Source organism: Chiloscyllium plagiosum, chromosome 34 (assembly GCF_004010195.1).
Source record: "Chiloscyllium plagiosum isolate BGI_BamShark_2017 chromosome 34, ASM401019v2, whole genome shotgun sequence".
Classification (NCBI taxonomy): Eukaryota; Metazoa; Chordata; class Chondrichthyes; order Orectolobiformes; family Hemiscylliidae; genus Chiloscyllium; species Chiloscyllium plagiosum.
Window position 1 is genome coordinate 36,320,745 of NC_057743.1, and position 12,762 is coordinate 36,333,506.

At 44.8% G+C, this 12,762-nt stretch overlaps 1 protein-coding gene across 1 annotated transcript in view; it reads left to right on the forward strand.

Moving 5' to 3' along the window:
* Positions 1–3,403, forward strand: part of h6pd (hexose-6-phosphate dehydrogenase (glucose 1-dehydrogenase)) — a 75,852-nt gene extending 72,449 nt beyond the window's left edge. The window contains exon 5 of the mRNA XM_043676173.1: positions 1,512–3,403. Within this exon, the coding sequence (XP_043532108.1) occupies positions 1,512–2,875 (1,364 nt within the window). The 3' untranslated portion in view covers positions 2,876–3,403. The remainder of the gene's footprint in view (positions 1–1,511) is intronic.
* Positions 3,404–12,762: the final 9,359 nt, after the last annotated feature.

Sequence of the window (12,762 nt, forward strand, 5' to 3'; positions counted from 1 at the left end):
CACAGACACACACACACTCACACACACACACACACACCGCGACACAGACACACACACTCTCACACACACACTTACACACACTGCAACACAGACACACACACAGACACACAAACACTCACACACACCGCAACACAGACACTCACACACACCGCAACACAGACACACACACAGCACCACACACACTCTCACACATTCACACACTCACACACACAGTGCCACACCCACACACACAGCGCACCCCACACACACACACACACACAGCATCCCCCCCCACACACACACATACATACAGCACAACACACACATATCTGCACACACACAGCACCACACATGCAGATATCCACAGACATACACACACACACACGCAGCCACACATACACAACTTTTTACTGCAACTTTTTGACAAATTCCACCTTAGCCCTGTGTAGGATGATGTTGGAGAGATTATCTGGGGAAGGGGGGCTTAGGGTACACCTCTGTGTAGAACTCCACAGAAAGTGTGGGGAGAGAGAGAGAGGGCGGGAGGTCAGTCATTTGGAGACAGTGCCTGGGCTCCCATTGATGTCCAGGACTGTTCTTGGCTATTTCCATAAGCTGGGTTCATTTTTAATCATTTTTAATCTTTAAACAAAAGATGCGATCAGTGTTGAAACACTTCTTTGAGGTAATGTTTCTATCAGGACCTTGAGTTCTTCCGAATAGTCCGGAATTCGGATAACTGATATTCGGATAATTGAGGTAACTCTGTATATTCTGCCCTTGTCCTTCTGGATGGTAGATATTTGGAAGGTGCAGTCTAAGGTGAACACCTGCAGTGCATCTTGTAGAAAGAAAAGCACAGCAGGTCAGGCAGCATCTGAGGAGCAGGAGAATTGATGTTTCGGGCATAAGCCCTTCATCAGGAATGCTGCTACCTAGTGTCAGTGGTGGAAGAAATGAATGTTAAATGAGTGCATGTGGTGCCAGTCAAGTGGGGGCTGCTTTGTCCTGGATGGTGTTGAGCTTCTTGAGTGTTGTTGGAGCTGCACCCATCCAGGCAACTGGGAAGTATTCCATCACACTCCTGACTTGTGCCTTGGAGATGGTGGACAGGCTTCGTGGAGTCAGGAGGTGAGTTACTCACTGCAGGATTCCCAATCTCTTGTAGCCTGGTATTTATGTGGCTAGTTCAGTTGAGTTTCTGGTCAATGGTAAGGGGCCAATGTTGATAGTGGGGGCTTCAGCAATTATAATGCCATTGGATATCAGGCTGGAGAGACCGAATGGCCTACGCCCATGTCTGTTCCATGTGGTGTGCCAGTTGACTGATGTATTTCTTATATTGTCAAAATAATTAATTGGCTGTCAACTGCTTTGAGACATTGTGTGGCCGTGAATGGTGATGTGCTGAAGCCTTCCTTTCTGGTTGAAGTTTTGCATCAACAGCTCGGTGCATAATTTCACTCATTTTCGCAGACATTGCTCATCATTAGGATATTATTAACGCTGTCGATGTTTTGTCTCGGTTTCAGGTGTAGCAATGTTCCTGGACAGCCCTCAGTGGGACAATGTGCCTTTTATACTGACTGCTGGGAAAGCTCTGGATGAAAGAGTTGGTTACACTCGAATTCTCTTCAAAACCAAAGCCTTCTGCCTCCAAAATGAGTCAACGAGGAAAGCTGAATTCAGTCAGTGCAGGCAGAGACAGATAATCTTTTACGTCGGCCATGGAGACTTGAATTTTCCCGCTATATTGGTGAGTAAAAACCTGTTCAAACCAGTGATGGACACATCGAGCTGGAAACAGGTGACAGAATTTCCCGATGTCCAGATGTTTGGAATTCCCTTGTCAGACTATTATATCTACACCCCTGTGATGCAGAAGGATGCTTATGCGGTGTTGATACCTCAGATTTTCCAAGCCAAGAGGGACTGTTTTGTCAACACTGAGGACCTATTGGCATCTTGGAAAGTCTGGACTCCCTTATTGAAAGAGTTTTCCAATGTGAGCCCGCGTCTTTATCCAGGAGGGGCCCGGAATGGAGATATATTGGACTTCAAGGTAGAGGGGAAGACAGTCTCGTTCACCAGGTCTGACCCTGTGGCGATCATCTCAGAGAGTCCCAGCCATCAAATGGTGAGTGAATACAAGGCGATAGCATCGACGTTCCGAGGGAATACCTTGGTGTCCGCGGTCATAGAGGACCTGATCGCAAAGCTGGCCTCCTACCTGCAGCAGACAGCCCAGGATGCCGTGCGAGAACGTGGGAACTTCCATCTCGCTGTATCAGGGGGCTCGAGCCCCAAAGACTTGTTCAGGAGGTTGGCCGCGCATCACTACACGTTCCCATGGAAACGCACCCACTTTTGGATGGTGGACGAGCGGTGCGTCCCGCTCGATGACCCCAAGTCGAACTTTAGGAGCTTGCACGACAACCTGCTGAAGGATCTGAAGGTCCCTTACGTCAACATCCACCCGATGCCTGTCCACATGAACCAAAGGCTGTGTGTTGAGGACGACCGTGGCGCGGGTCTCTACGCCAATGAGATTGAAATGTTGGTCAACGGGACGAGTTTTGATTTTGTTTTGTTGGGGGTGGGCGCTGATGGCCACACCGCCTCGCTGTTTCCCAACAGCCAGGCTCTAACCCTCGAGCGTAACCTGGTTCTGTTTACAGAAAGTCCAGTCAAGCCCCACCAACGGATGACCCTATCTCTAAGGGCAATCAACAAGGCCAAACATATCGCTGTTTTAATAACAGGGAGAAGCAAGCATCCAATAGTGGGGAGCTTGAGCAAGGAGGGTGAGAAATCTGAGAAATGGCCCATTACAATGGTTCAGCCGTCAGGCGGTGAACTCGTTTGGTTTATCGATCATGATGCACTCTTTGGCTGATCAAGTTCCATGACGTTTGGCATCTTCACTGCCTGCCCTCCAGATCCCAATTCAAAACTTTGGGTGTAGCAAATTTACTGAAGTTACTCTGTTAATGAAGTGCTATTTTTGTTCTTGGTATGGGGTGTTAATTCTGGGTGTGGCTATCAAATTGGAGAAATCTTTTCAGGATATGGTGGCAAGCAATAAATACATTGGGTGCATTTTAATTAATTTCTACAGTGCAATAGAACCCACCCAATGTCATTCTGGACATTTTTAATGAACTTGTTAAGACGCACGTCAGGAGCAGGTGGGTCTTGAACCCAGGTCTTCTGGCTAAGAGGTAGGGACACTACCACCGAGCCACAAGTGGGCTTTAATTTCATTCTGTTGATCACAACTGGATGAAACTTGGATGTGTTCTATAGCTAGACAGGTAATTCATTTAATTAGATCCCTACATCTCAGTGAAAGTGAGGATGCTGGAGATTAGAGTCAAGATTAGAATGGTGCTGGAAAAACACAGCAGGTCAGGCAGCATCCGAGCAGCAGGAAAATTGATGTTTCAGGCAGGAGCCTGATGAAGGGCTTTTGCCCAAAATGTTGATTTTCCTGCTCCTCGGATGCTGCCTGACTTGCTGGGTTTTCCCTACATCTAGCTGATGAAAGCAAACAGCTCTCCCACCGTCAGGTAAATAATCCACAACCTTTTGTAAGTTTCATTAAATGGTGACACTTCTGTGCATATGAATGATTGAAATGTTGAGTGGTCGTGTTACAGACAATTGTTCAAATGGTCCAGCTTTCTGGTGACTATGCCCTGTAATAGATGACAATATCTTTTACAAACCAGTTGGTCACACACAGTCACCCAGATTGATAGGCGTGTCCTTTCCCTGTCTGTCAGCCATGTGTCTTTTTACTCAGGTATCTTTTTCAAAAAGAAGACAGGGCATTTAACCACAGAGACTGGACAGTGAAGGGAGAGAAGGTGTACAAATACATGTTGCAAATTATAGGAACTATTCGGAATTTTTTTTTTCCCTCTAAGTGCGGTGCTTGTAACAGAACCTTCGCTGGGGTTCTGCTAGTCTCACTAAAAGTGCAAACTTAATTTACATGGCCTTAGCAGTTGCACTATGTGTTCAACACAGAAAAATATTTCAGTAGTGAACATGTTAGGATGAGAGGGAAGGAAGACACCTTCCTTTGGCAAAGACACTTGCTGGACACCAGCACTGACTGTAATTCTGACTAACTTGGAGATAGATTGTTAGAGTCCAGAAAGACACTTACTGAAGGATAGAACTGGAGCTAATCTACACACACACTTCTACATTGATCTACAGACTAGCTCATTATGAGCATCCACTTCCTAAACCACCAACAGTTTGTGTCTAACGGGATTTAAGTGTTAATGTCCATAAGCTGCATACATACGATTAAACATAATCAACATACAATTAACATTGAGCCTTGTTGTGATATGGGGAGGTTTAGGTGGGAATGTAGGGTAATCAGACTGGCCATGATTTTCTTGAATGGTGGAACAAATGCGAGAGGTCAACATGTCCAAATATGTATGTGTATGTGTGTGTGTGCCAGCCTTTGTATTTAACTTTTTACAATGATGATTCACTGGTGGGATGTGTTTATCGCTGGCAAGGCTGAAGATTAACACAGGGCTTGAAACACCAGTGGAATGAAACTTGCTGTCTGTACGTTATAATTTTGCACTGAATGTTAAAGAGACACTGAAGCCACCAGTTTGTGAGTGATTGTGGGAGACCAACAGATCACTTCACTTAGCTATGTTGTATGAACAATCCAGCTAACATTGCCAGACAGATGTTTCTCCAGTGGGGGAATCAATACAAGTTGCCAATCCGGTAATAGTTTTTAGTTCATATTAAGTTGTCATTGACTTTGCTTTGACCTTTTCTTCTTCATGATCCGAGGTCTTTTGTTCTTATGTTGTTCCCAGTTGCCTTCCATCCTGGAATATTCAACAATTGTGCATACAGCATACAAAATGCACTGAGTTAACTTGTGGCTCTGCCTCAGTTTAAGGTGTGTCTGATTTTGAAGATCCCTGAATTGTGAAGTTTGATATATTCCCACGTGGTTGACATTCTATTGTTTCACTGAACAGGTTTTTGTTTCTTGGGGCCTGAATTAACTGCTACATTTACTTGTATAACACACTGCACTGCAGCATTTAATAATGTGTGGGAAGTGCTATAGAACATCACAGAGACTGTTTTTAAAAGATTTCATGCATATAACGCCTTCCACTGTCTCAAGCCATCCTCATGTGCTTGACATCTAATGGTGACATCCAAAATGCAGAAATGTATTCTGGGATACATAGCACAGCAAGCTGTCACAGCAATCATGTGACAATGTTTAGATAACCTGCTTTGGGATGATGGTTCAGGGGTTTAGCATTGGCCTGGGGCACTGGAAATTGAGCCATAGTCTTTGAAGCCTACTGTAGAGGAATAGTCAAGGCGTTGGTTTAACTTGAGTGTCAGTCTGGATTCTGTACTCTGAACTTTGAACTTTCAACCTCCTAATTCAGAGGTGTGAGTGCTAACACTTAGCTACAGCTGACATGGAAACTAAACATGAAACGTATTCCCGTCGTCACTTTGTTAATACTATCATTCATAAGTGTTTGAATAAGCAATTTGCAGCTCTGGATTGTTAAAGGATTTTAATTCACTCAGTGTATAAGACATGGTGCATTTCCTGTTCAACACTCTGCAATTCAGTGACCTTTCCCACACACTAGTGAAAATATTATCTCGGTTGGATACTTTTAAGATTAACCATATGATTGATTGCTTGTTGCATTGATGCTGCTGTTATTGTCCTGTCTTAATGTTGTAATGAAATGTGACTTTGCTTGAATTTATCAGCTGGGACCTGGCTTAAGATAAAACCAGGAAAAGCTGGTCCGACTTCTTTATATAAAAAAAGAGCAAATGCAAACCTCCAGAGTCAATCGATATCCTCCTCCCCCTAGGCTGAGTTTCAGGTGCTACCTCTGACACTTACAATGGCTCAGTGCTTGGCACTGCTGCCTCACAGGGTTTGATTCCGTCCTCAGTTTACTGTCCGTGTGGAGTTTGTACAGTCGCTCCGTGTCTGTATGGGTTTCCTCTGGATGCTCTGGTTTCCTCCTACAGTCCAAAGATGTGCAGGTTAGAGCGGATTGGCTATACTAATAGCCTCATAGTGTCCAGAGGTGTGCAGGATTGGCCAAGTTAAATTGCCCATAGTGTGCAGGCTAGCTAGATTAGCCATGGGGAATGTGGAATTATGGGCAAAGGGTGGGGGGCGCGTTGGATGTTGGTGGGACGCTCTTCAGAGGCTTGATGCAGACTCAATGGGCCAAATGGCCTCTTTCCGCAGTGTAGGGATTCCATGTGCAGCGTCATTGGTCTCTCTCCACAAGTATGTAAGAGGCATATACTGAGGTCCCAATGGGGGGAGCTTGGCAGTGCAGGGGCCTGGGCTTACCCTGAACCAGTGTAGATAGGACCACTCTCGCTCAAAGCCTGCTGTTCAACAAATGGCATTCTCCAGAAGGAACTTGTTAGTGACTTTCCATGTTTCTCACTGCTTGATCTGAAAGGTCTGCTCAGGAAGGTTGCTTCATATGGGGCTTTAAGGTGGGCAGTAGATGGGCTGAGCAATGTGCTGCTCATTTACCATGCAGACATCTGTGGGCTTCTCTCAATTGGCAGACGTGTGGAAGAGTGATGTGTTGGAGCAACAGGAGGCAGGGGGAGGGGGTCGGTGGAGTTGAGGAGCTTGGCAGTGCAGGGGCCTGGGCTTACCCTGAACCAGTGTAGATAGGACCACTCTCGCTCAAAGCCTGCTGTTCAACAAATGGCATTCTCCAGAAGGAACTTGTTAGTGACTTTCCATGTTTCTCACTGCTTGATCTGAAAGGTCTGCTCAGGAAGGTTGCTTCATATGGGGCTTTAAGGTGGGCAGTAGATGGGTTGAGCAATGTGCTGCTCATTTACCATGCAGACATCTGTGGGCTTCTCTCAATTGGCAGGCGTGTGGAAGAGTGATGTGTTGGAGCAACAGGAGGCAGGGGGAGGGGGTGGGTGGAATTGAGGGTTCCAGCTTTTGTGCACATTGTTGCACATCAGTTGTGTGCTAACCCAACGTGTGTGTACGTGATGACCTTCAACAGTTGGGTGCACAGTCTGGGCACACAGTCCTGAGCTGTGGAGTATGACAGGGAAGGTTCTGGGCTCTTCAGTGCTGTGATGGAACCATCCCTTGCAGTTCCAACAACAAGTTAGCTTCATCTTCCAATGTACCCAGAAGGACAGGTTCCTCCCTACATCCATTCCCAAAATATCAGGTTGGGATCATACTTTAGTCTGTGATTGTCCCTGGTGATATAGTTCTTTACTGCCACTGCCATTGTAGAGGTAGAATCCATTGGATAGGGTTTTGCAGGGACTCAGTTTGCAACGCCATCAACTCTGTAACATCTTTGTTAAGGATTTGGTCCAGCGGCAGAATGGTGTATCTCTGAGAATTTGTGTATGAATGTAACTGTGTCAAGGAGCAGCTGTTGTGGTTGTAGATTCTTGCACATGTTGCATTCACAATGTGATTTCCAGTTGATAGACTGCTATGTATCAGAACCAAGTGCAGAAGTGCTGACTATGAAGAATCTAACAGCATTGCCTCGACATTTTCTAGCGGCCAAACATTATTGGTGGTGCTTGCAGAGACGGAAGGACGTTCTTGATGAAGAGAACCTGAAGAAGCTGCCATTCTAAAAGGGTAAAATGTAGGAAATCATGCTCGTAGAGGTGATCATAACATAACAGAAATCCACTCAGCTCCCATTAAGATTGATTGTACAGTCATGAGTTCTTGCATTTGGTTTTTGGATTAGTGGTGCTGGAAGAGCACAGCAGTTCAGGCAGCATCCGAGGAGCAGCAAAATCGACATTTCGGGCAAAACCCCTTCCTGATGAAGGGCTTTTGCCCGAAACGTCGATTTTGCTGCTCCTCGGATGCTGCCTGAGCTGCTGTGCTCTTCCAGCACCACTAATCCAGAATCTGGTTTCCAGCATCTGCAATCATTGTTTTTACCTTCTTGCATTTGGTGCCTACAAATAACTTTAGGATGACTGGGCACTGTGTTTTCTGTTCAGAGATTTTGTGCAAAAAACTACTGTACTTACTGTCTCAATGAAAGACAAATATTATAAATGATGTGGAACTTCTTGTGGATCTGTTTTTGAGCATAGGTTTTGCATTGAGACGTGATTATCTGTGAAAATGTATTTTTTTCTTTGGGTACTTCTAAGTATTTTCAGAGTTTCTCTATGGATTTGTCTATGCACTAACTAAGAATTTGTACAATTGTTTCTGCCAACGATCACAACAGATTAAAGATTGAATAACAGTTTTATTTTTAATGCTGTTCGTTTTTATTTGGTGTGTGGGGTATGTCTGCTTTTGAATGGGAGGATTTTTCCGTGACTGCCCATTTATAGACAGGATTCAATCGAACATTCTCAACCCCATTCATAATAACCTTCACGAATTGGGTCAGTGAGACCAATTATTAACACAACCTGAACAGGAACATGTGCTACATGCCAATAAGACATGAGCTCTTGCTCCTGCACTTAACAGCCAATTTGGTACATTGTTCAGAGTATACTGGAATGAAGGATATCTACCAGAAATCTCAACCCACCCTTGCTTTGTTCAGCTCTTCACAGACTTGCTGTGCATTCTCAGCATCTTCTGCCTCTATTTTAAACTTGAAGCAGCAATAACCTTGTTTCACTCTGTAAGAGTGTTCCAAACATCAAATCATGCTTTAAAACAGGGTTCCCAAAAGGTGTGGGCAGGACGCAAGATTTGACTGAACTATAGCAATTTTACTCTCGCTTTCACAGAGAACAGCACTCCCCCATCCTACTCTAACCAGCTCTCTGCCTCATCGTGCTTCCTCACCCTCCACCTCATCCTGCTCCCTCACCCTCCACCTCATCCTGCTTCCTCACCCTCCACCTCATCCTGCTCCCTCACCCTCCACCTCAACCTGCTTCCTCAGCCTCCATCTCGTCCTGCTCTCATATCCCTCATTGAATGGTCACAAACATTTCCAGACCTCGAAATGGGATCACAGTGGGAAAGATTTGGGAAGTGTTGCTTCCGAGTCTGAATGAACGTGTTGAATTCCATTACAGGGGACTGCAGCAATTGTACAACATCCCAATGTGTGAGTCCGTTCAAACTCATCAGGGTGAATAATTAAAGGTCTTTGTTTTGATATTGTTTTATTTGACAATGTGTGGGTACAAGCTGCTGCTATTTAGTGTAGTACGGTGGCTCAGTGGTTAGCACTGCTGCCTTGCAGCCTCGGGGACCCACGTTCGATTCCAGCCTTGGGTGACTGTACAAACTCCACACAGATATTCTCCCTGTGTTGGTGTGGGTTTAGCCTAGTTTCCTCCCACAGTCCAAAGATGTACAGGTTAGGATGGATTGGCCAGGCTAAATTGCCCATAGTGTCCAGGGATGTGTAGGCTGGGTGGATTAGCCATGGGAAATGCAGGGTTACAGGGATGGGGTGGGAGGGCCTGCTGCCACACTGCAGGGATTTTATTTGGCTCCTCTCATTTGCTCTTCTAGACAACAACATTATCTCGCATTTATATAGCACCTTTAATTTGATAAGCTGTCCCAAGGCTTTTCAGAGGAACATTTTCAAACAAGAAAAAATGATGCCAAGCCACATAAGATGATATGAATGCAAATGACCAAAAACTTGGTTCAAAGTGATAGGTTTTGTAGGAGGAAGTGTCTCTGGGTAGGAGAGGGAGGAGGGAGGGAATTTTGGAATCTCGGGCCTAGACAGCTGAAGTCATGATTAAAATCAGATGCTCAAGAGGCCAGAATTAGGTAAGTGCTGATATCACAAAGGGTTTGCAGGAAGGGTTCTTTTGAGAGAGTCCCTACCTCTAAGCCAGGAGGCCTGGGTTAAAGTGACACCTGCTCCAGAGGTGTATAATAACAATAACATCTCTGAACTGGTTGATTAGAAACTGTCCAGAGGGTTGTAGCACTGGAGGAGATTACAGAGTTGGTGCTAAGGAGGGATTTAAAAACGAGGATGAAAATTTAAAAATTGGTGAGAGACAAATAGTATGTCTTTGTGATCCAGCCTGAGGAAATTGGCAGCTGGGATCCACTAACTGGTTAAACTCACCTGAGACTGGTCACACCATTCATGGATTCAAAGTACTATAATGGCCCACAAGGGGATCTGAAATCTCTACAGATCAAATACTTGTATGTTTGTTTTTCTTTGTGAGGGGAATTTCTTCATCATTAACGTCAGTGTGGTGAACACTGGGAAAGGGGACTTCCTTTTAGCTATTGCCAGAGTTTTCACTTTCTGTCATTGGGCCCATGGTCATGTCAACAATGCATTTGATTCTCTTTGACTCCATTGCTCCAAGACTTTGAAAATCAGCCTGGTGCAAATATAGAGGTGGACTTTACTGAGAGACTCTTCATTTCAACAATACACACCTTTACACTCAACATGAAATCTGAGAAGTCAGGATCATATTATTGAGGCCACAACCATATATTTAATCTCCATTAAAAAATGAAATCCTGATATCCAAGGGAATTGAGTGTAACTACAAATTCACTCAAGAAACCCGTCACCATCCAGGACAAAAACGCCATCTTGATTGGCATTACACCCCTCGCTTCCACATTCACTCCCTCTACCAATGATGCACAATGTGGGCCATGTACAAGATGCACTGCAGCTACTCATTGAGGTCCCTGCAACAACACCTTCCATACCTGTGGTGTCTGCCTCTCGAAAGCCAAGGGCAGCAGTTGCGTGGAAACACCACCCCCTGCAAGTTTCCCTCCAAACCACTCCCTATACTGATCTGAAAACAAATTACCACTCCTTCACTGTCACTGGGTGCACATCCTAAAATTCCCTCTCTAGGAACATTGTAGGTGTCCCTAGCCTCTTACAATAGTTCATGAAGGCAGCTCACTACTGCCTCCTACAGGGCAATTAGAGACAGCAAGAAACACCTCAGTCCCTTGAATGAAACTTTTTTAAAAACCAGCATGTCGATGTTCCGTATCTAAAGCTAATACTTTACCTTTCATCTACAGTCAGAAATGATCACTGTCGAAGAATGTTTACTTTGTAGATGTAGTTTGAGATGAAAATAGTGTTTCTGGAATCTCATTTCACTTTTCACAATTTTTAAAAATGAAGTTCTTCAGTGTTCTTTTTCAAGGCTCCTCACAGATATATTACAAAAAAAAGACGTTGATCTACATAAGGAAATTTTAAATCAGATGATCAAAAACTTTGTCAAAGTCATCGGTTTTAAGGAGAGTCTTAAAGGGGAAAAGTGAGGTAGGAAGGGTTAGGGGGGATCTCTGAACTGTACACCTAGGCACAGTCAGTGGCGGTGAAGTGATTAAATTTGGGAATGTTCAATGCCAAAATTTACCCGGAATGTGGAAAATTGTCCATTCCTGTTCACTAAAAACAGAACAAATCCAAGCCAGCCAATTATTGCCCATCAGTTTATACTCAATTGTCCCCAAAGTGTTTGAAAGTATTCAAGAACAGCTCTATCAAACATCACTTTAAGAAGGGCACTGCTTGTCACTGGTCACCCGGGTGTTTCTACCTTGTGTGGAATATGAATAAAGTTTTCATTGTCTCTTCACTGTGTCCTCCACCTACAAACACACGACATGAGTGTGGGGGATAAATAAGCACTACTGCTGTTTGGTGGTCGTGTGGAGGTTTATTTTTTAAAAAACCAGCAGAGAAAATAAAATATAATCAGGAGACAGTGCAGGGGATTGACCCAGAGCTAGCTGGTCACAGCCAGTGTTACCGTGGAAAAAATATTCCAGCAGCACTTGCTCAACACTAACCTGCACAGTTACACTTGGTCTGGGTTCCACAAAGGCCACTCAGCTCCTGACTTCATTATGGCCTTGGTCAAAACATGGAAAAGGAGCTGGAGGTGAGGTGACAGGAGCTACATCAAGGCAGCATTTCACTGAATGTGGTATCAAGGAGTCTGAGGAAAACGTGAGTCAATGGGCATTGTGGGGTGGGGAAAACACCTCAACCTGTTGGAGGTACAGCTAGTACAAAGGAAGATGTTTGTTGGAAATCAATCATCTCATTCTTAAACAGTCAAAGAGTTGTAGTCGATCCAACTCGTCCATACCGACCGGATATCCTAAACTAATCTAGTCCCATTTGCCAGCATTTGGCCCATATCCCTCTAAACCCTTCCAATTGATGTACCTTTAAATGTTGTAATTGTACCAGCCTCCATCACTTCCTCTGGCAGCTCATTCCATACATGCACCACCCTCTGTGTGAACAATTGCCTCTTATAAATCTTTCCCCTCGCACCTCTCGTTTTGGACTCCTCTACCCTGGGAAAAGACCTTTGCTATTCACCATATCCATGCCCCTCATGATTTTATAAACCTCCGTAAGGTCACGCCTCAGCCTCCGACGCTCCAAGGGCTGAGGGGTAACCTTTTATCGTGGGGCATCTTTGCTGGAGTTCCTCAGGGGAGTGTTCCAGGTTCAACTATCTTCAGCTGCTTCATCATTGACCTTTCTCTAATCATGTGGTCAAAAGTGAAGATGTTCAGTGATGATTACACAATGTTCAGCACTATTAAAGGACACATGGTGGAAGGATTCGATTCTTTCGCCGAACCACAACAACGAGCACCCAAGCTACAAATCTTCTCACAAACTTTGAACACCTACGGGCGAGAGATGCTAAGACAAGCCAGGAAATGGGAATCCTGTGCCAACCGCC